General features: G+C 33.4%; 1 protein-coding gene across 1 annotated transcript in view; it reads left to right on the top strand.

Annotated features, from left to right (window-relative positions):
* The window catches only part of LOC131848349 (hormone receptor 4), a 29,914-nt gene extending 7,127 nt beyond the window's left edge, over positions 1-22,787 (top strand). Inside the window, exons 2-8 of the mRNA XM_059198167.1 lie at positions 3,944-4,048; positions 9,540-10,646; positions 10,734-10,948; positions 11,030-11,425; positions 12,863-13,055; positions 20,255-20,370; positions 21,066-22,787. Coding sequence (XP_059054150.1) covers positions 3,944-4,048; positions 9,540-10,646; positions 10,734-10,948; positions 11,030-11,425; positions 12,863-13,055; positions 20,255-20,370; positions 21,066-21,146 — 2,213 coding nt within the window. The 3' untranslated portion in view covers positions 21,147-22,787. The remainder of the gene's footprint in view (positions 1-3,943; positions 4,049-9,539; positions 10,647-10,733; positions 10,949-11,029; positions 11,426-12,862; positions 13,056-20,254; positions 20,371-21,065) is intronic.
* Positions 22,788-25,387: the final 2,600 nt, after the last annotated feature.

The following is a 25,387-nucleotide window of genomic DNA, read 5'->3' as shown; positions in this document are numbered from 1 at the left end:
AGTACACCTGCGGAAGCCGAGTTAAGTCGCCAGTATTCTACAATATTATAATGTAAAATCATCTTTATTTCTTAGTTAATCAATACATATTATTATGTAATCAATTGAAATTTATAAATATGTCTTTTACCACTAAATCTGAACCTACTGTTTGCAAATTTAACTTGTTGCAACAGCTTATTGTTTATATGAAAATTCGTGGAATTTTCCTCATTAGAGTACAAATACAATCATTATAGTATGAAATTAAGAACGTGTAATTAAAACAAAGCCCCCAAATAAACTTGAAGCGGCCAGTCAAGTCGACGACCCTGAGCGAGGACGCCTCACACTGCACATGTAATTTCCGCACAACGTTGCCTCACTATAGAACTCCTTCAGACCCACTCCACATTGGATATTAATGTCCACTAAATTGTAAAGGATCGAAGTGCATGCCATAGGTGTCCAATACTTGTGTAGGTGATTTGCAATGAATTGCGCAGCTACGTGATTGCATATAAATGTCTTTAATTTATGAGTTAATATAGATATATTACGTCTATCTAATTCTTTGTTTCCATATGTTTGCTGTAATCCTGGTAATATATTTAGTCAAATCTTACAATTGGTAGCATTTAAATGACTTTATGTCTCAGCACATGACTGATAACTATATACAAAAAATTCAATATTATAAATAAAAGAGCTGTCAAGTTTATGTTTATTAATATTAACGATTAGGCATATCAATAAATTATTATGGGCGTAACCTCTTTTGTGATAAGTTCAGAATTTATGAGTTATTCTACGAACATCCTGTGCTCGTACGTCTGGGGATCATCATGAAATGTAACAAAATTCACAAGGTAGTTAGCACAAAAAAACAGATTATATCAAGTTTCTAAAAAATACTGGTAGCCTACTATTTTGAAGATAATAGTAGTTACAGTTGAGGCGACAAACATGTTAGCGTCACTTGATAGGTTGAATAAAGAATACAAATACAAATGTACAAATCTTTTTTTTTTAAAACACTACATTCTAATTGATTAATTTCATAATTATTCAATAATATCTGTTTGTTTGTTATTATTGTGTGGACATAAACGTTATCAATGGAACCTATTTCTAAATTTTCATGCTGTTAGTTAATTGATTAATAATCAGGGTAAGTCTATTTATACTAACTATAATAAAATATAAATATAAATAAAATTAATAAACATATTAATCATTTCCTATAATTCACGGAAGTCTAACAAAGGCCTCGTATCGACGCAAAAGCAAACTTTTTCATGTGGCGACGCGACGCTCGCCAAATATTTTATATTGACTTGATTATAACGCCAGTATCAAGGTCTTTGACTCATACTAGTTTATTTTCAGTGGCTCTAGAGTTCGTTTATCTTTGTTGACAAAATAGAATATAAGATTATTGCACTCCTGTACCCTCAAAATAGCAAGAGTTCGGCGTAGACGCAAGTGGCTTTACCTTGAAAATAATATAAATTATACAAAGTAAAATTATTTATATGAACCCTTATAGTACTTTATTTTCTGTGAACTTGATGGAAACAAAAAAATAATACACAGAAAATGGATATTCTAAATGCCAAATGCTCGCCATGACGGCTGGCATTATTGCAAGATACCCTGAAGGCATTAACTAATACACAGTTCCAAATTCTTGTTGCAATTTAATAGAATTCGTATTATCATGACACGAAAAGGTCAGGTGCTTACTTCTTTGTTTGTATATTTAGTTGAATATTGTTTTAATTTATTACTTATTTTTCTAAGAAGAGTTTTAAGACCGAGCTGTTATTATATATCCGAAGCAATGAAGACGTCCAGGGAATATTTTCTCCAGAAATATACCGACCTTCCGCATTTAGGAACTTATAAAATAGCTACATTCTAAATTCCTAAATGCGGTTACTAATCCTAATAGATTATAATAGAATTGTATGCCTGCCTGCGCTAACAATTAGTAGTCGCTTATTTTATCGGAATGAAATCATACGTTAGCTTGTTGTAAGAAATTCCTGAGGAATGAACCGGGATGCCGAAGGTTTTCATAGTTAATAGTGGTGATCAGGTGGTATGGGACTGTCAGCATTAAATTACTATTAAGACCCGATAAGCTACTATAATAATGAGTGGTAATAACTTATTTCTCTTTTAGAACGATATTTATAATTATATAAATTAATTGTATTTCTGTATACTTTCTATTTGTGATATCGATATCTAACAAATCACACTATAAATACGCTTATATATAGTGTGTGCAAACCAAATACAAACAGTTGTACTATATACGGCAACAGCATGACTCAATCTCTTATCAAAACGCGTGCTGCACAATTCTTGTAGCTATATTTTCTTGAGCATTTTGCGTCAATGTCAACGCACATGGCCATTACTACGCAAATCGAAAGAACATTTAATATATTACATAAAGAACGTTGCAATATGTAAACTTCGGAATAGATTACTATGTAGTTATTTCAAATTGGATTTATTGTAGATTGTGTGACACTGATGACAAATCTACGTATTAAAAGATCAGAAAAAAATACAGAAATATATTGTATAAAACATTCTCAGACCGATGATTGTTTTGTTGGAACAAGTTCAAGGTATAATGTTACTAATTACATTAATATCTCAAACGTGAGTTCATTCCACTTCAATATATTGTTCGATAATATTTTTTTGTGAGTTTATCACAAAATATTTTTAGACATCATCAAAATAACAGTGTACAGTTCATTGACTGATTGTACTGATGATATGTGTGCTATCGATCATGTAGAAAGTCATAATAAGTCTGTGAGCAGCTGACCAATCATGATATCTTGCATTGACTGCATCATTGCCATCTAATGACTAATCGTTCGAATGGACCGTTAGAGCGAGTTGGGACCTTAATGGTTTAATTTAAATAATAATATAAGGTTATGATAAACTTTTTAGATGAATTAGTTATATGCATCGTCAAATATTGATATGGTGAATACAACAGATGACATGCATAATTAAATTAAAATTAAAAATTAATTTACAGAAATTTGAAATTTATAGATGTATAAAATATATTTATTAAAGGATAATATGTATATTCTTAATTGGTTAAGATATCTATACAAAATTAACAAATGCAGTCTCATCGAGAACTCGTCCTTTTCACAGTCGTATGAAATGTGAATACGTAATATTACGTACTTAACTAGGAAATTGCCTTGTCAGAGTTCTATTACAATGACGTACAAAGACTTATGTCATTTTTCATTATCGAACTCGTAAAATTGCGTAGAAGAAAATCTTGATTAAAATAAAACAGGGGGACGCTCGCGCGTGCGCAGAATATCACGTCTATCATTGGTACTGTGCTAACATCTATAAATTTAAAGGAAAATATATTGTTAATACATAAATATATTTATAAATAAACATAACTAAAATAAAAAAGAATATAATATATTTAAATTTAGAATATATATTTTTATTATACAATATTTATTAAATATGTTAGAGATAATACTTTGAAATTATCTATTCGTTATGTACGATGACTATTCATTGATTTCTGGGCCGTATTACGACGATAAACCTGATATGACACCGGGTTACAGTGAGTTATTCCAAATAATTTTTTCATCTAATTTAATAATAGAAATAAGTATTCATAATAAATAAATTTAACAATTTAAACATTATTTAATATTATCGTAAATTACAATAAAACTTAAATTAGATATTATGTGTAAAAAGTACAGTTAAAGATAAACTAATTGTTAGTTAATAAACTAAAAGATAAAATGACGGGGACACAGTTTAGTAACTTATTAAATTGTATTTCTTTTTTCATTAAGTTATTAACTAAATAATCGTTCAGCGTTTTCATGTAATATAATTTTATACATAAAAATAACACGTGTTTATGTTTTGTCCGCAGGAATAATGACACTCAGCCGCGGCCCGTGTGACCTCGACAACATGAGTCTGTTCCAAGACCTCAAACTAAAGAGGCGGAAAGTTGACTCTAGATGCAGTAGCGATGGTAAGTGTACAGCGAATAATATTGATAATTATCAATAATTATGTATATTTTTAATACATCTACGTATCGACTTAATGATTGTAAACATTTCTTGTTTAGAAATATTTTTATTTCTTCAATTGAAATAGCAAAATCACGGCCTACCTGATGGTAAATGGTATCCGTGGCATACATGAACAGCATTATGGACATCACGTTTACGTGTGACGTTGGTGATACCACTCATGTTGCTATTTTTGAACAAAAATGTCACGCCTCCATATCCTGTAATGTCACTGTTTTATTCCCTTCAAACAAAACACAGCTTACAAAGTACGCTGCTTGGCGGCTGAAATAAGGTGAGACTGAAGTATTCACGGCAACCTTTCACAAAATTGACCAGTACCGGCCATATTTGCAAATTACTTTAGATTCATATTTTACTCTAATACTTGCTAGTATGTGTCATGAAAAAGAGTACCCAGAGTCTTATATTTATGTCGTTCAATTTATTATTTTTCCGTAATCTAACTAAATGACTGAACACTTTTAAAAAATAGTTACCTATTTTTTTAAAGATAATGTAACTTTTTGTAATATTGTTATGCAAATTGTGAAGATATTGCAATAATTAATTACCCACGGAATGAATAAGAACTCAATTATTTTATGTGAAGCAATAACCCATTACAGATATCGTTGCTCTTGTGGAGACTGATGGAAGATATTTTCGACGCACTTTGATATTAGGGTTTCGTTTCCTCAATCCAAACTCTCTTTGTTTATTTTATTATAAATCAGCACATTAATTTCTACATAGTAACTTTCTAAATAACCACATAATATATCATTAAATTATATTTTTTTGATTTTTTTTAAATGATTTAGTAATACTAAATAAAATAAAAATCAATAAACAAAGTTACTCAACCACCTATCTGGATACAAGTATAAGTAAATTTGGTGTTAATTTTATTTCAATCGGTTTACAAAAATTATTTACTGTTATGTAGTCGCAGGCTTATATAGTTCATACACTAGATATTATTATTCTAGTTACACTACTATCCAACATTGTCACTCGTCTCACGATTCGCTGTCACTTTCGACAACGACAGTGAATTCATGGTGTCCACCCATTACATACAAAACTACGTTCACAAAAACAAAAATAAGTCCGATAAAAAATATTCCGTATTACACAATACATGAAAACATCGTAAACGAATTAGTATTTGATAATCGTCGTCATCTGCAGAAAGTTGAATAATCCGTAGACATAACGCGAGAGAAGTGAACCGGTTTTGAGAAATGCCGTAACTTTCACTCACTCTGACAAAAAGTTCCGAAACGAGGTCCGGTTTCACAGACGGTTACAATGTCGTGCGGATTATGAATAGCGGGTATAATTTCTATAATCGACCGTTACAATACGACAGACAAACGGATTTTCCTTTTTGTTTAACTACTACAAATTTAATAGTGACTTATTGTTATTGCGGTAAATTTTGTAAGAGTTTATTATGTTTCAATTTTACTTATGTATCACAGACATAAAACAAGTCATTATAACCTATAACATGATCTATTTTAGTATCACTGCCGGCCGCCGGTTTTTCTTCTATGTACTATGGGGATAGTTTAGCCTACTGTAATACCATGAAGCCATACGACTTGGTATGAGGTGTTATTTATAGTTCTCTCTTTTATGTAAAATTTACAATTTCTGGAATATCACAATTTTTCATGAATTTTGTTTGAAATTAGTTATTTGTAATAATATAAATATACATTATGGATTTACAATATTGTTTTTTTCATATAAGCTCTATAAATCTATAATAATTATAACGTTCAGTTCAAATTACATAATCGTGACATATCGCGTGTAATCACAACGAAGAAAGTTTACGTAAACATAGAGGTGAAAGCAATAAATAATGTTGTCGTAATTATTGCTATTGTGGCTTCATGAATAACACATGAGAGAAAGATTCACTGTTATGTAACACAACGTTTAGTTCGTGGCGCTCGCAATTGTCGGAGTCGAGATGAATGGCGTTATTATGTATTAAGATCAAAAAATAATATGTATGAGAACGTCATTATATATTATTATTTCTTATTATATACTAATGGTAACGGCGACATCGTACGTCTGTACATTTATAGATCGCCATCTGGTGGTGGTGACCAAGCTAGATAATAAATAATGAATCTATAAACGTCATTAAATGGTACTACAATTTTATTAATAATTTCAAGATCAAAAAAATAATTATTGTCCCCAATTTTTTTTACTGTCTTAAGTCTATAACTTGGCTTTGAAATTTAATCTTTAAAAATATCATTATTATTCTTCTTTTCTACTTAAAATATTATACTTTCTGTATATAAACAGGTCGATAGTTTCGGCGCCATTACAATTTTACCATTTTATTGTTAAATAAATGAAAAATAGTACAGAAGATCATAATGAGAATTATATTTATATTTAAAAAATTGAAAAAAAATCTCGTTTTAGCAAATGTTTTCCGGAACGTGGAGTAATACGTAATGACCACGTGACTATGAAATTTAACAGATTCCGATAAATCTGGTACGGTATCGTGTGACGATGGCTAGTACACGCAAAGTCACGTGACTTGTGACTGGGGGTGTGACGTGCGGTGACGCAACCTGCCGTCACAATGACGCCGTGACGCGTCCTGCTCTTAACGTTACACATTTTCTGCGTGCGTAGTTTACTCAGACCTTTTGTTATTAGGACAATAACCTCAATGAAAATTTGGAGTCAAATGTCAATGGATTTTAAGCCAGCCAGTTATAAACACTAGTTTACACAGAGCATTCTGAACGAACGGATAAACGCCTTCAGTTAACAAAGAAGTAAGTAAAATATACAATAATGTACCCCAATGTGTTTACATCTGAAAATTAGATAAAATTTATAATATACGATTTACTAATGTTTATCAATGATTTTAGTTACAGGAACATGAAATATTTAACTAAATTACAAAAGCTTGAAAAATCAAATTCTGTTTATTTTTGGTTTGTAAGCCTCTCCGCTTAAATGATTTTCCCCTGTGGTTCCTCAGAACTAAACATACGCACCAGTGCGAGAGAAAAGAACTTTAAAATAAGGTCTATACCAAGAGTGTACTAAAATGTTTTTAATGTGTTTAAAATTTTCATCAAGTACTCGTCCATGTAGGTAAGCAGGTGTAACATGTGGGATTTTTCCCACTAAAAACTACACGATATACCTTGAAACTCCGTAAACCAGGGTTACAGAAAGCATCCTTGTCTTAGGAGGAATTTTAATGAGTATTTATAGGTAATATTTTAGATATCTGCGCTATATATGCGTAATTAAAGAATTGAAATCAATAGATTTATATGTGAATTTAAATCCTATCTATAGTATCATACAGTTACTTGAAAACCACATTGATAAAATTGTGAAAGATTTTTAATTTATTTTATGAGTACAGGTTTTATTACAATAGTATATTCGTAAATTATTCACAAGATATCTGTTCTGTTAATACACATGTATTTTACTAACATTCTTTTATGAACATTATATAACATCATTTAACTACATGCTATTAAATAAATTCGCTTCGATCGAAAACTTGAGGTGACGCGACATGGGCAGGGCTCAGCGGCACGTGGCGTCGCGTTGCTTGGGTCGGCGCTGGGGCGCAGGGTGGCTTGGGCTTGGGGTGTGACCTAGTTTCCGCAGAGTCGGTGACCGCATGCGACCTTCGAGCTTGCAACGATCGAATAAATGCCCGCGATCTACTGCCACCGAATAAAAGTTGCATGTTGCGTAACATCGGTGTATTGTTGTTATCTGTCTATCTCGATTCGCGTTTCATTCTCTTCTTCGTTTTCGTATTATTTATGAAATAAGTACACTGTAATTTTATACTTTTTCAATAGATTTTTGAACTCACTAAAGTAACCGTTCACTTCTCACCAGCTAATGAGATTTTAAGTACGTAATCGATATTCACTTACGAAAGCCCTATGAGAAATTTAACCGTGTTCGCTTTCCTAGGTGGCCAGTTAGCATTGCTAACATAACGAGCTGCAATCAAAACGGGACAATTATCTAGGCGACCGAGCCTACCTAGAACCTAGATTGCATCACGCGGCTAGAAAGATCGGTCCCCACCAATGATGTGGCAAAGGACGCGAAGTGAAATAGAGATCGTCCTCGAAGCGAGAGCGGTGCACGCGTTGCACTAGTCATTGTGCGGTTGCACTTCGCACGCACGGCCGTCTGGGTGACCTAATAGCGGCTGGAGGGAGGGACCGGGAAGCATAGTGCGGGGAGCGGGGCGCGACTGTTCGTGCGGTAGGTCGGGCTCACTGCGCGCGCCCGCCGCCCGCCGTCGCGCCGCCGACAGTGGAAAACTTTCTTCGTGACTTTTCCTCCCGAATATGAAACCGCGAAAAAATTGCGCTCGCGCTTTTGCGACTCGTAGGCTCGGACAGGCTTACCGCGAATGACGTCATTCGGGATATTCAATTAACTTACTCCTTATTGACGGTTAAAGCCTCGCGGACAGTTATGTGATTTTATAGAGCATTTCCGACGTCAATGGACTGACTGTGTTTAACAATGTAAGCCAGGTGACAGAGAGGGTAAAACTTCGCCTATGGATTTAGTAATAAAAAGTCGGTAAAGTTTCTAATTTTTAAATTACCTATTTGATTGTCGATGTGTGCTTTATCGAAAAAAAAATAATCCATAGTTATTGTGCTTGTGAAAAATAAATAATTTATTGCAGTTGTAACATCAGGGTGTGTATTTTGTTTTCACTATATTTAATCTATTTATTTCTTGAATACCTATTTGTTATTTGTGCGTCACGACTTTATTTGTATACCATTCGCGTATACATAACTATTGTTTGACGTAGAGCCCTTTGTGGTGTTGGCGCAGCGCAAGCGTTTGCTTCCGGGCACCGCATCTGCGCTCGCGCCGCTTTCACTTTCTCCTCGTACGCTGCGCCGTATCTCGCGCTCGTTGTTCGTATTCAGTCCGATCTGCAGACCTGCAGTTACGATTCCTTTTTAGTTCATTCTGGATAAATAAAAACAGAAATCATATCTATAATAACTCCATTACACCGTCCATCTGAACTCAAGTTTCATCAGTTAGCATTGCTGAATCATAGTTCGTTTCTATATATAATTCATAGTTCTATGTACCCTAATGCTGCATTCACATAAACTACAAATTTCTATGGCCGCGGTCGCCGCGACGCTCACATCGTGACGCAACCGGCTAATCTAGTCGGCGGCGTCGGGAAGTGCAGTGTCGCGTCCCCGCGTCGCGCCCCGCGCGTTCTAACTACGATCACGGCGTTCGGTCATTGACATTTCACCTAGTTTCTAATTGTTGCATCTACAAACTCTGCGGTACTCCTTTTCATTCTCAATAAGCCCGGAAGGAGTTTGGTGTTTGCATTAATCAACTTCTGTCTGTTCTTAGGCGAGTCAGCCGCCGACACCAGTACGTCGTCGCCGGATCCGGGCCCGCCGTCGCCGCGCATGGCCGAAGCGGGGTGCAGCACGCCGCCGCACCCTCCGCCCGTGTTCGACGGCGGCGGTTCACCGTTGCCATCGCCTGCTTGCCACCCCACCGTAATTCGCTCTGCGCCGCCATATTCCGTCATTAAATTTGAGGGAGCACCATCTGCCATTAAAATAGAGAATCAAACCCCTATGAAACATGACACACCTTCGCCTTCTCAACTCTCCTCGGTGAAGTTAGAAGGCACACCGCAGGAACCACCCCAGCCGTACAGGCCTCGAGTTCTTGCTCCACCACCACCCGGATCACATACATCACTCTCGCCGACTGCATGGCCACCGGCGGCTTGTATCAATGGTGTTAAACCAGAACTTATTGGTGGACATTTCCCAACGCAATCTTTGGAACACAAATCAGGTGCGAGAGGACCCACGCAATGGCGAGGAACGCCGGCAGTCATAATGGGAGAATCAGGTGGAGTACGGACAATGTTTTGGACGTTACCCGCTCCTACTACTAGCGGAGAGCCAGCAGCAAGTGCTTCTCATACTCCAACACCTCCTACTCCCGATCCGACTAACTGCACTGAAGAATCTGCAGCAAGATTGCTTCTGAATCTAGGTGGTGATCTTAGGCGACCGCGGGGACCACCTTTGAATATGGAACTGTTATGGGCCGGTGATGTATCGCAACTTCCTGCGCATCAACAGTTACATGCATTAAATTTAAGTCCTACAGCAGGGAGCATACCAGGTGCATCAGCTGTAGCAGGAGCCAGCGCACTAGCTCTTCCACGACCTGAATTACGTGCCTATGCTCCTGAAGCGGAACGTGATGAGGACGATCAACCTATGATTTGTATGATATGTGAAGATAAAGCAACGGGACTTCATTATGGTATTATCACGTGTGAGGGGTGCAAAGGTTTTTTTAAACGGACTGTACAAAACCGGCGAGTTTATACGTGCGTCGCCGATGGTGGCTGTGAAATTACGAAAGCACAACGGAACAGATGCCAATATTGCCGGTTTAAGAAGTGTATTGAACAAGGAATGGTATTACAAGGTACGTAATAAAGACAGATCCCTACTGTAATTATCAATTGAATTTTTAATAATATCGGGTATGTAAAATTTTAAACTTTTATCACAGCTGTACGAGAGGATCGGATGCCAGGAGGGCGGAACAGCGGTGCTGTCTATAATCTGTACAAAGTTAAATATAAGAAACACAAGAAAGCAAATAAAGCAGCGACGGCGACAAGTCGAGCATCGCCACCTGAAAAACCTAAAGAACCCCTACCACCGCTCCCACCGCACCTTGTTAATGGTACCATTCTTAAGACTGCGCTCACCAATCCTAGCGAGGTAATATGCTCCATATGAAAATACTACGAAAAATATTTAGAATACATTATTCTCCTATCGACTATATACAATTTTTTGCAGGTGGTCCATCTAAGAGCGCGCCTCGAAAGTGCTGTGTCTTCGTCACGGGATCGTGCTGTTCCTTTAGACAGGGCATTACATATGATCCGAGCATTAATCGATTGCGACGCAATGGAAGATATAGCCACCGTTCGACATTTACCAGACTTGCTTCATGATACATCGGAAATTGGTGACAAACTTTGCAAAATTGGTGATTCAATTGTCCATAAAATGGTGGCGTGGACGAAGAAACTTCCATTCATAATGGAAATACCTATGGAAATTCATTCCAAGTTATTAATGGAGAAATGGCACGAGATCTCAGTCCTGACGACGGCGGCTTACCAGGCGATGCATGGGAAGCACGCACACACGCAGCCTTCTTCAGATCATGAACACGATTTTGTACAAGAGGTGAGCATTGTTTTTTTATTAAAATTAGTTTACATAATAAACTATCCATAATATATGTTTATTGCTCGTTAAAGAAAGCAATAAATGAACTAAAGTTTAGAGCGAGTGGCTGGGTGAACTCCAGGTCAAATTCGCTCCAGAGACTTCCGCCATATGCACCGGAGTGCAGTTACGTGATTCGCATCGGCGCTTGCGCAACATCGTAGAAAGTCGCCGCTTGCGCCTACTAAGCTAGCTGCACTCGGACGCGAACACATTCGCTACATAACCTGTATTAGAATCATAAATTTATACATTACATCGTACTTATCTATTCTTAATTATGCAGTGAGTAAATAGAAATTGATTACAATTGTTGTTTATGATATTAGAAATCGAAAGTCAACATAATTAAATCGTGCTTTATTTATCTATCTATCCATCGCAATACTAGATCTTTCACGGGTAGGCAGATTGAACCTAGTGGCTTCCGTCTGTACACACAATTTTTGCCTCATTCCCATTCATATTATATATATTTTAATCTTTAATCTACTAGTAAATATCGTCTATATTTACTCGTAGATTAAAGATTAAAATATATCATAAAGTATTAATTAGGATTATTAAATTATGAAAATACAATTGCATTCTGCAAGTTGCGCTAGGATTACATAAACGGTGCTGTAATACGGTAGTTACAGAAAGTAATTTTCATTGTCTAGTGCAGTTCCTTTTAACTTGCATGTTCGTGGTTACATAAAATAGACATTCATGTTCAATTTTACGTTATCCCTCGTTAACTGTTCATATTATTAATTACCTTAGAGAATGTACCTATTATTTCTAAACAAAATGTTTCGTGTTCAACGTTATGTAACACATTGGCAAGCAATACTACTTTTTACTTACAACTTTGTCGACGTGTGACATATATTACTGGTATTAAAAGTAGTGCCAAACAATATTTAAGCCAAAGTTCATGACAATCATTCATTCCATTTAAAATAATATTAGATGTTCTCTAGGAATTCATTAGCGTTTTTTAGAGATATAATATTATATCACTTTTGTTGGTTCTCGACATACAATCTATCTTTAGACAAAATTTCAATAAGATCGGTACAACCGCAACTCTAAAAAGTTGAAAGTTAACATATAGACAGACAGGCGTATTTTTAATATTTTTATTGTTATTCTTATCCATTTTGTAATATATGTATGTAATAATATAAGAAGTCTGTATGGGCTTGCTAATAACATTACATTGGCCCATACAATCTACAAAGCAAACATTTTATATATATACACAGGACATTAAGTATTATAAATGCAGTTTTGTAATTAATGATTGAATAAATACAGCTGCGACCAAATTGTTTATCGCCCAGCTTTGTATCTAAGCTATAATGCCCAAATGTTAATTTTCAGTTATATATAAAGCTTCATTTTCATCAGGTTAACGCCAACCTGCGGACTCTGCAAAACTGTCTAACGTCGTTAATGGGCAGGCCCATAACGTTAGAACAGCTAAGACTAGATGTGGGACTCGTCGTTGAGAAGATGACACAGATTACATGCGTATTCAGACGTATCCAGCTCAGGATGGAAGAGTACGTGTGTCTAAAGGTCTACATACTTTTGAATCAAGGTATGACAATATTTTAATACTGTTATTATTTATATTCTTTCTTTTGATTATGGAATAAAAAAAAACTATTGATTTTATGGTCACAATCAACTGTGACCTAGTTTCTTTAGAAATGGAACAAACTTTTTCTTTATTTTTAATATAGGATTTCATATTTATACCAATAAACTAGTCTCGACTTCTAAAAAACTTTAAATTTTCCCGTAATCACTAAATTCATTAATATTTTGAATGGTATTGATGGTACATAAAGACTAAACTATAAATAATGTAACTATCGAAGTAATAAAAACATTGAATATCCACAAGTAAGGTTAAAAGTGTACATACTTGTATGTTATTATATTTATTTTCCTTACAATTATTTTATTATACAAGTAGTATTACTAAACTATAAATAAATGTTTTAATAATTATATTACTTACCCCTGATACTCGCTAATAATGTAACATTATGTAGGTGATTTTTTACAACGATTAACATTTCTGGAGTACATCTATTTAAAAAATATCTGACCTTCTCTATACTGGGTTAGACATAAAGAGAATCAATATACTATGTTGAAAATGGTAAATATACATGAAACTCACCAACTTTAGCAATGAAGTAATATGGAAACTTCTTCATACTAACCGTGGAGTCACTAGATCAATTTAGTATGTAAAGTTTAAAATTCTTATATTTATATTCGTAGTTTAACTTTGTTGGTTGGTAATAGTGGTTCAGGGTTCATGAGTATTCTATTATATATATATATATAGATATCGCCTAACTCTATATAATATTATAATAGTTTACAAAAAAAAAACTATTGTTTAACTGTCACAATCAACTACGACCTATTTTCTTTAGAGATGAAACAAAATAAATCCCACTCAGAGCGTCAGCGGACCCTGAAGGGAGAGCTCGCTTCATTAGTTTAGCATGTCAACGCACTGTGGGAAGTAATCCATTTATACTGGACAGGGTTATGACAGGGGTGCATCTAGGTTCATGTAGGTCAGGTCCAGATATCCTATACCTACAAATAAGTTGCTGATTTTGTTTATGTATTTCATTCGTTAGATTAAGCCGTTTAGATATTTATTTAAAGAATACAAATAGAGATAAAATCATCAATCAATTTCCAAAATAAAATTGTTTTTAAACTGTTACAATGAAGCTTCAGTGAGTGACATGTGATCGATAATGTTAAATTTGCAACATAATATTTTCGTTCGAAAATATGTGCGCTAAAATAACTATTTTAGATTTACTATTTAATTTTACATCTTATGCAACTGCATAAGATGTAAAATTCGGAAAGAATAATAAGTTGCAAATTATATCTAAATCGATACATTTATTATTTAAACTTGATTTCAGATATCATACAATATGATAACCTTTTAGTTAAGATATTAGGTACATATGAGTCGCTGTTATTAGAGATGTTATGTGTATTATTATTTTAAATACTATTTATACCGGCTATAATTAACAGGAACGAATAACCTACAGTTCATGTAGGTCAGTTCCAGTTACGCAACTTAGGCATCCAATGTGACGTTCATACTGACTCATACTCATAACACAAAGGTTCAGTGCTCTACTCATAGAGTCTAGCTTATTAAGTATACCGCTACCTATATAAAACATATATTCTATTTCCAACAGAAAATGTAAATCAAATTACATATAATTGTATATTTAATGTTGCAGTTTGAATGTAATTCAATGAAATATTCAAAATTACTTTTAAGTATATGTTGCTGTCATGCAAGTGAAGTGTACAAGCCAATTTCTTTTTTTCATTACAAATATCATACAGTGAGATATTTCAAAGACATTATTATACCTTTTTAGATTCTACTCTATATTATTATCATATTTTATGTTATTTTGTTCAAAACTTTACTTTTGTTCATATATATGAGTGCCTACGACTTTAGAAACTATATTTTGCATATAAAAGCTCCTAAGTCGTCTTACTTAGTCGTTTTATAATTTTCTTATAATATATTTTTTTTATTAAAAAACATCAAATTTTTTTAGAAATTGGTTGCTGGAGATTCTATTTTTTATATAACGCATAACAGTAGGTATAGCTAGAAGTTTCTTAATTCAGAAATTTAAATGGATATATTACATTTAATTTATGAATTTTAACAACGTCATCACTAACATTGTATTTGCGCTATTTGGCGTAAATTACGGTAGCGACAGCTATTCTGAAGTTTGCGCAAAATTATATATCACAGATTTTATGATCTTATGTAACTGTTTATAGAATAAATTTATAATGCAATGACAGTGGTATGTGGTGTTCTAATATGTTTATATAAACCTATTGGTTTCATAAATCTATTTGAGTATAACACATTGAATAAGATGCACCTTGATTATATAAGTATGAAAAATGTAATGACCATTTAAGGCTTTTTTATGTTTTATAAAATTATTTCATAAATTTGTGATGTGTTCTCACGATTCGCAGTTCACGATAAACTTGTAATACTTAGTACTGATAAATTAGTTATTGGTATCTGTCTACATTTAATATAGTGCATCACAAGATTGCTAGTTAGTAATATAGCTACAAGTTTTTATTGTTGCCTTGGCTATGAAACCTTATCAACTCATACTCACCTTACGATCTACAGGCTTCCATAAGTTTATCTGTTTGTCTCTTACGTATACTTAATGATAAATACCTTAAAAGATAATTGCATCATTCATCAAGTGCAAATGCAGTTTAAAAAATTATATTCTTAAGACATTATTAACGAAAATGTGCAGTAAATTAAATTATCTTAACTTACCTTAACCACAGATAACATAATATTACATACATTAACTTCCGTCTCTTAAATTTAACTTATTTATACTAATATTATAATGCTAAAGAGTTTGTTTCTTTCAATGTGCTAATCTCAGTAACTTCTGGTTCAAATTGAAATATTTTTATAGTGTTGGATTCCCATTATAGGCTGTGTAACTTCACGTTGCGAACAATAAGATCGGGGCATCAATAAAAATATTGTAAAAAAAGGGGAAAAGGTGATGCACGGTTCAATTAGTCTCTGATAAAACTTACTATTTTATTAGAATTATTTACTTCAATTCCATTTGACAAATTATGTATGCAAAGACATTAGTTTATTATGTGACAAACGGCGATACGGAGCACTTCGCTCTTTAGTATTATTATGATTTATGATACATGTAACCCAGTTGGAAGTCGTGCTTCGAGAGTCCATACAATTGCGAAATCGATTAGGAGTTCAGACTCGAGCGAGTTGCCGGTGATAACAATTTCACCGGCATTGCTCAGTTTCGAAGCGAAATGAAAGTTTCGAATTCATTCATTTCTCTGTAACAAATACAGCGCTTGTAGAATCTAGTCAACATACATTTGTATATACGTTAGCTTTGTATATAAGGTTTAGCGGTTTGCCACTTATAAAACGAAATAAATATTTAAATATCTTATGTTTTATTAACATTACTGATTTTTTATAAAATGTTGTAGTCGTTTCATATATAATGGAAATTTTTACTGCAGTACGAATATTGATTTCAACAAATATTTCTTCGATTTTTCTCTTTGAAACGTAACTTAGATATTATGAATTTTAATGTGCAGGCAAGTCTATTATTATTTACATATGATATATATCTATCAAATTGGATAACAAATCAATCAAACAAATCTTCATATATTCAACAAATTCAAATACTTTTTGGATTAAATACCTATCTATCTTAATTATATTAATATGTTTTTTTTAATAACTATACTTGTATAACCAAATGTAGTTTGAGCAACAAACAGAATGCTTTATTAGGTGACTAGAAATATAAAACCCAAGCAAAAATAGAGAATAAGGAATCCTAAAATGCTGTCGGAGCTCTTCGAATTCAAACTTAACTCAGTGCATTTAAATTGATATAGATAGATACGTGACTAATAGTTAAATAACAATATTACATATGAAAATAGTGCAACACTAATGTCCTAGTATTGGGGAAACTATGACATCCTGCGTTATCGTACACTGTAACTGGGTCGCCCGCACACGCCATGTTTGAAAATTATTTTCACTGCGTACACGCATTCGTGTTACACTACTTATCAAACTATGAAAGCACTAACTAGTCATTGTTGTTGGTACCTAAATGTGTCAGTGATAATACAACGATAATATATCCGTCTCTTAATAGTTTGTGTAACGTAGAGAAAATATATACACAGTCTATTTTATACTTTTTTTTAGCTATATTTATGTAAGCATATGTTCGTTTGTTTTATTAGATTGAAAATTTGAACAGAGACACTTACCGCTTTTATAACTTGTACGAATAAAAAACTATGGAGTCGCACCTGTACATACTTAATTTAGTAATAATAAAATTTGTACATAACGTTTTATTAATCTTTATGCTTCAAGTATTATAGTGTACTACATATTACAATATGTGAAAATTTCTTGGTTATATTAAATTAATGCAAGCTTTGTCGTACCAAGGACTTTAATAGAAAATTATAGATCGCGCTCACGGCTTTCAGTCGCACTTTTTATAGCACATAACTATTATATTTTACCTTCACCAGAAATTTTTTCTTGCAATATTAATCAGTATAATTCTACTGGCTTTGGTCTAATTGTTTAGAATTACACATTCAACATATCGTCATGACCGATACTAAAAATAAAAACTTTGTTTCAAGTAATATTTCTGACTGACTCGGAGAGATAGCGGTCCGCTAGTCTCTTACTCCTCTGACTATATGTTTCTTTATTCTACTATTATTGCTCAGTAATATCAGTGCGATACACACCTATTTTACAAATAATAACTTTGGCATCAAATTACAAATGTCATGTAGATATGTCAAGTGTTTATTGTAATAAACAAGTAGATATCTTGTTACAGAAACTAAAAAACAGTAGTCGTAAAAAACATGACTATTCAATATATCTTCTTAAACGACAGTTATGTAGTTTCTGGATAAAAAAAACTATATATTTGTATGTACTTCGTGATATTTAGCGGTGCATTATGTGCAAAGTGAAATGGAAAGCGTTTACGCAACTTTCGTTGCTTCAATAGCATCGAAGCGTTTCTTTTTTATGCATTTCAAATACACTTAATGACTCTATATAGTTATAACATTTATTTAATGTATGAAGTAAAACATCCCATAGTTAGCCACTTCTATTTATAGTTTGCTAAATTAACTAGGTATCTGAATATTATTGTTTTCTTACTTACTTATTTCTAATAATATACCTAATACTTCTCAATATGCTATTAGAGTGTCATTTTACTTTTTTCTTATGTAACTAGAACGGCAAAATAACTATATAATCCTATAATATGTGATACTGTCGCCTATAATAATAACAAACCTGTTCAGTCCCTACAGCGCTATCTAGTCGCAAACTTGTGTTATTGTACTAAACAACTGATATAAACAAAAATACATTTTTAATAAGAATATACAGATTATATATAGGAGGAGAGAGAGGTAAGAGAGGCATCCTGTGATTTCATTGTCTTTTATCACCCTCTAACCAACACTTACAAATGAAGCTGTATTGCAACTGTTAAGTGAGACGAAGATACCAAATCTAACGACTTCGTACAAAGTGTAATTCAGTGAATATCATAACTTCCGCGTTTTATTTTATTCACAAGTGTTTATGCGAATTTGCCTACATAACATCCATTGCAATCTGTTATCATTTGATTACATATTACATAAAATACGAACAAAAATAAACACACCGTCCATAAACTAAACAGTCGCATAATAACATGCCTACTATTAGTATGAATGTTGAATAGTTACGTCAGTTGAAATGGGACAGCATTTCACTCTCAGAGCGGAAAGCACGACGCGGAAGAAAAACTTTCTCTTTTGCGCAGCGCGGCGGGCGCTTGAAAAAAGCGCAGATTACGCCTACCGACCTCGCAGCGCTCGCGTCATTCTATGATACTGCGCCGGTACCGTTGCAATTCGCAGATTGACTTTTACGTCACATAATTGATTAGTAACATCGAGTAAAGAGTATTCTATATGTTAATTCAGCGTACGATCTATCTATAGGTATAGCATATGCCTCAAATAGTGTTTCTTGATATTGTAATATTTTTCTATCTATGATCAGAATATGTTATTGCTATGAATTATAATCGTATTTGAATACACGTTATTATTATTATGGATAACACACTATGGAAAACGCCTGATTCTCGATGCATTTTTTAACCAAATTACGCTATTTACATTCTGAAAAATGCTTATAAGGCAGTAGGTTGCAGTACGATTTTAATAAAACAGTAAACACGTCGGACATATTAAATGAAGAAAGTGCTGTAATATTACCTAATAAAATACTCGACTATGTTAAAATTATGTACATTTCAATCTAAAAGATGCTGTAGCTGCATCAAACGACACATATAAAATTGCCGAGCATACAATACAGTGGATAAACGCGCGCGCCAGAAAGAGACGACGACAGTTTGTGAGCAAGCGCTCTCGAGCGGAGGTCAACGGCTAGCCGCGGTCGTTGCCCTGCTATCGGAGTGACCTACTGAGCGCGTGACGTCACCGCCGCACCGCGCGCTCGATGGCATTGATTAATAACTACCATGCAACGCCATCTAGTGGCGAGTAGGGATCACACACACAAATGTAGTTGAGAAAATTTAAATAAATATTACATAGTAATAAATTTGAATAGTTAACAATTCAATTTATAAACCATGTTGACTATTTTAAAGCCCAAAATATTAATATTGTATAAGTTATAACATTGCGAATGTATCTATTACCAATGCCTACTTATGCCAGTTCATGGCCAGCAGGTTACCATCCGACATGCAAACCGTGATTACATGCAGTTTTATACCTACCTAGGACTTAAGTAAGCTAACTTAGAAAAAAATACCCTTATAAATATGGGTATATTCAATAATATACTTGTAATATTATTTACTTCTTGTTTTCGATTTAAAAAAACATGACTGCTTTTCATCTTTTTAGTTATAAATTTAAATGTATGGTTTTAATAATTCCGTTTATACCATTGTTTTATATGAATTGTTTCGCTATTGTTTTTTAATTTATTTCGTTCTTTTTATTTAAATATGCAAATTTAATTTATGCAGTCTAAAATATTATTTTTAATTAATATTTTTATTACAGAAGTCGAGTTGGAGAGCATTCAGGATAGGTATGTGCAGGTGCTACGAAGTTACTTGGAACACGCAGCTCCGCACCACCCCGGGCGGCTTCAGGAACTCTTCGCCAGGATACCCGAGGTAACTCTAAATAATAATATAGCCTTAGTCAATTCATACAGCGCCAACTACTCCCAAGCTAAGCAGAGCTTGTATTACGTATAATGGACAACTGACAGAAATACTTAAATACATGTATACATTTTAAACATAGAAAACAACCAGAGCAATACGAAGAATCGTACTCATGAATACAAGGAACGAATCCGCGACCATCAGAAGTAAAACTGAACCGCAAAACCACTGAGGCCATCATAAAAATTAATTTACGTGTCAATGAATATACCTACCTAATTTTTATAAGGTCTGCATGATATAATGGCTAACCTGGACTTAAGTTATTGCATTAAATTTAGTATTCTGTATTAGGTGGAACAATAATCAATAAATAGAAGGTTGCCATGCATAAGTGACTACAAATGTCTTCTGTGACAACTCTAAAATTATATTAACCTAAACATTGTCAATAATATCTATTAAATTAATAATATGATTATTCATTTAATAGATATTATTGGCTATATACATATATTATTTATAGATATTATTAGAATAGTTATTAAATTATTTTATTTAATTTCTTTATAAAATGTTATTAATAAATTTTAGTTCCAATCACTTTTGCTGCTTGTTGTTCCAATAAACCAGTTACAATTTCAATAGAAAGTACACGGTTCGGTTCGCTGTACTCATTCGTTTTCACCATCCACTTTCAGATCCAAGCCGCTGCAAACCTATTGCTCGAAAGCAAAATGTTCTACGTGCCCTTCGTGTTGAATTCGGCTGAGATCAGATAGTATATGGCACAACAGGGTGTATAGTTCTCGATGTACGAGCGGCTTACCCCTCGCCCGAGCCCACGCCGCACCCTCGTCTTATGATCACCGCACATAGAACCACCCTGTGTTCAGAGCACCGGTCCAGCACAAGTTCGTACAAATGTTACTCGGGCACATAGACAATGCTGTTCATTCAGCACTTTAGTTCTTGACTTTATGTGAAGTTATTGCTCGCAAATGCAAACATAACGATTTAAAAGTAGATCTACTCGTAATAGCACTAAGGTTTATGATCAGATAGCAAGGAGTGTGAACTACGAGGGACGAGTGGTACAGACTTTCGCGGGCTCCTCTGTGTTAGAGCTGAAGAAGTGCACACAGTCAATTCTCCCCACATTCAGTATGTACCTACGAGTACCTTCTTTTGTGAGTGACAGTTAAAAGCACGAGAAAAGTGCGGTACGTTTTATACCTTTGTTGAATCGATGTGTGAATTGGTTTTATTGTTTATTAGAGGAATTAAAACGTCCCAATCGACAGACTGATTTATTATTAAATACTTAGTGATAAGAACCAGGGACTTGAATGCGTGTTTTATACGTGGTAGTGTATACTACATAGTGTTAAATAGAATAAAATATATAATTATGTTACTATTTAATTATGTCAGATGGAGAATCGCATAATATATTATTTCTGTAAATATAGAAAATAGTTTATATAATAAGATGTTGTTTTTAAACAGAATTGTTTCTTGTAAATGGAATATTGCTGTTTTAGTTTGCATTTTGTATCCTCTAGGATTAACCACTAGGGTATATTGCTGGGTGTGTAATATTGAAAGTTTTAATTTAATTTTATATGACTTGTTCATATTAATATAAGTAGCACTAAGTACCTACTCTCAGTTTTCTAAGACTGCTTGTTTACATACAACTACTGTTTTTCAATAACTAATACGGCGTTCATTCGCACGGTTCTTGTAGTCACAACTTAAGTATGCATTTTTATTGCCAATATTTTCGCATAACACTAAACTTGTTTATATGTTATGTCCTACAATATACTTCTCTTGATTCTGGTCTAACTAGGTGTAAGTAACCGGTTCTACGTGTGTGTTTGTCACTTGTTTCATTGTTATGTCCGCGTGCACTTACATGATAAATAACACTGTTTGGTTCCACAATCCACATACGTGCAATGTTGTTTTTGGACTCATACCAAATATTCTATTCGAATAGGATGAATTTTGAAGCAGATAGATGTGTGATATTTTCCACTTTTGTGTTTTAGTCTTGCTACTTGCGTATAGGTGCTTGAGAATTTTACCAACCTTATTTATGCTCTGCTTCCTTTGATGTGTTCAAACGTAAATTGTGCTCAATCTTTTAATATCATTTTAAACATACTCAGTGTTATTGTCATTTTTATAATCAAACAATCCAGAAAATTCTAATTCTAAATACTACTAGTGCTATTGTAGTATATTAAATTTTGACGTGGCTGATAATAATGATCTCTAATCATTTATACCCCACTAATGTTGAAACCTCGCCAGTCATTCAATTTGGTGTTTGTTTTCACACAATTAAAAGTATCTATAATGAATATCGATGTAAGTACAAACCAATACGGTATTAAATATGTTTCTCTACATCATGATTAAATCACTTTCATTCATTATGACGATCCTAAGCAAGTTATTTTTCATTCAAATACACAAACTTCAAGTGTACCTACTTCTCATAAAGCTGAATAAATTTCCACGAGGAACATAGATCAGAAGGTTCAACAATTTAAGACTATGTAAGTACGTATTTTATTAAAAGTGGTTACTTCAGTTTTATGAATGCTACTACTGAAGCCTGTATGGATTTAGTTCTCATTATTACTGACCCTAAAATAAAACTGTCAAATTTTCAAATACCTCTACTTAATATCACAGAAAACCCATGTAACCTATAGTTAGTTTATGAATAATAATAGACTTTTCTAATCTTACACTGTCAATGTCACTGCCTGTTTTCTTTATAGTCGTTATCTGCCGTTATCGTTAATAATTCTCATATTAATCGTTAATAATAAATTTGTAATAAACGTTCCAACAACGGTGAACAGTTACCTTAGTATAGGAATGGCAGTGTATGCCTATTAAAATTAAGTAATACAACCAAAAAGTTCGTTCTAGGGACTTAGGTTCTAGTTAATTAACAATATGCCTTAGCATTATCACGATGTAAACACAATGACAATATAATTTGTCTAAATCTAAAGCACACAGATATCGGAAGACAATTTATAAAAATTGTCTGTAATTTAAATCGTTTTTACGAAACTTGTTTTCATGCATAGAAATAGAAAGGCATAGCACGATAAGCTTGAACAGCCTTATAAGTTATTTATACGTACAATTGTACATACATGTCGACCCCTTTCCATAGATCAGGAATATAATATATTAATAAGCGTAGTCGATTTTATACAAGAATTTAGGTTCATTTTCAAGCTAGTCTTTTTACAATTTCTGTTTTCATGCAAACAATTGCGTCACAGGTATTAAATTAACTCTAGACTTAAGTATTTTGTAATCTCAAATAGTATTCAATCCAGTTTTACCGAAATTCCAACAAAAAAAAAGAATAGGAGATTCAGAGGGAAGGTCGTTAATGAATGTGCATGACAGATGGTTGAATAACCTAAAATATTATATAATAAAATATAAATATGTTATTAATATATGCACCCGTCTGTAATTTGCGTATATTTATGTGTATTTGTTATATTATTTACAAATCTGGCCGTCCTCGTAGAAGGATTTTAAACCTTACCTTACTTACGCTTGCCTTTCTAAAGGGGTCTTTAAATTTGCGAATCCTGTTACCTGAATGAGCGACACACGTCCGTTCCTCACGTGTTACCATTAGTTACATAAGTGTTAGTGGATATGAAGCGTGTTTTGTAAATTTTAATTAGTTTGAATACAATCAGTAACCAGTTACGATACTGCCATCAAATGCCTAAATAGTTTTGAATTAATTTGTTATACTTTATGTACGTTTTAGTTTAAGATAATGAAGTTGATGAAATTATTAGTTAATTGTGATAATTAAACAGTGATAGTCTAAATGCACTGTCGCAGTAAGTACGACTGCGCGTTCTTAAACGCGGTCCGTTCGGTCTCAGAGCTATAGTGATCTTGGTCTCCGCGGTTATTTTCACGACAATTGGTAACACTACATTTATTTATTTTTATCTAACTTAATTTTAAAAGAAACATTAGTTTATAAAACACCATCAAATCGACGGTGTTAAATCTAAAGTCTGAGGTAAAGATGCCTTTATAGATTTTTAAACAAGTAACGACGGAAATCGTAAATAAATATTAACGAGAATCGTGCATCGTTCTACTAATATATTAATGGTATATATATATGTAAGTAATATTGACACTTATTTTGTTAGTATAATAGCGTTAAGGCGAAACTAACGGCAGTGTATCAAATGGGATTAGAGTTAAGCATGTTATTGGCGTTGTACAAAGGATAGTATTGTTAATAAATCAAATTGGCGCATTACTGGCGAGTACCTAATTAGTTGATAGTACACGAAAGCCCACAGAGGCTATACATTCATATGTAACTATATGATAATCAACGTGTAAAATGGCCACTCGCAAATTTCATTGCTCTTCTAAATTGTTTGCTGCGTTTCGTTTATAAGCTTTTTCGCCTTTTTAATACTTTGGTACTTCTAACGTTGTCAATGACTGATTGAAACAAACTAAATTATTAACAATAGTTTGCTTCTGCTTGCTGTTATGATTATTTAAATGTTTTCATAATGTTAGTTCTCTGATCTTGTTGTTAGAATCAGACAGTCCCGTTAGCTTTTGAAATGCTCGTGTCTGAGATGATTGATGTTAAGTTTATAATCAATAAACATAAGACACCATATACAAATATAAAATACATTTAGTTAATTGTAAACTGATTAACTTTATAAATGACTGTGTATGTACGTGTACGTGTACGTACGTGTGTACTGTACGAAATAATGTGACAAACTGTAGCAACAGTTACATATAGTCGAAGCCTTAATAAACCATGTTAAATATTTTTAATACACATGACATCATCCAGGCAAGAGTAATCCAACAGCTGATGAGTAGATAATACTGCGAAAATATTTTGACTGATAAAATAGTAATTAAACATAATAATGTTAATAATTTAATGTAAGGATGTAACAAAAACTTAATG

The sequence above is a fragment of the Achroia grisella genome, unplaced genomic scaffold (genome assembly GCF_030625045.1).
Source record: "Achroia grisella isolate CSIRO2021 unplaced genomic scaffold, CSIRO_AGI_Agris_v1 utg551, whole genome shotgun sequence".
Taxonomy (NCBI): Eukaryota; Metazoa; Arthropoda; class Insecta; order Lepidoptera; family Pyralidae; genus Achroia; species Achroia grisella.
Note: the sequence above shows the minus strand (reverse complement) of the source record. Positions and strands in the feature narration are given on the sequence as shown.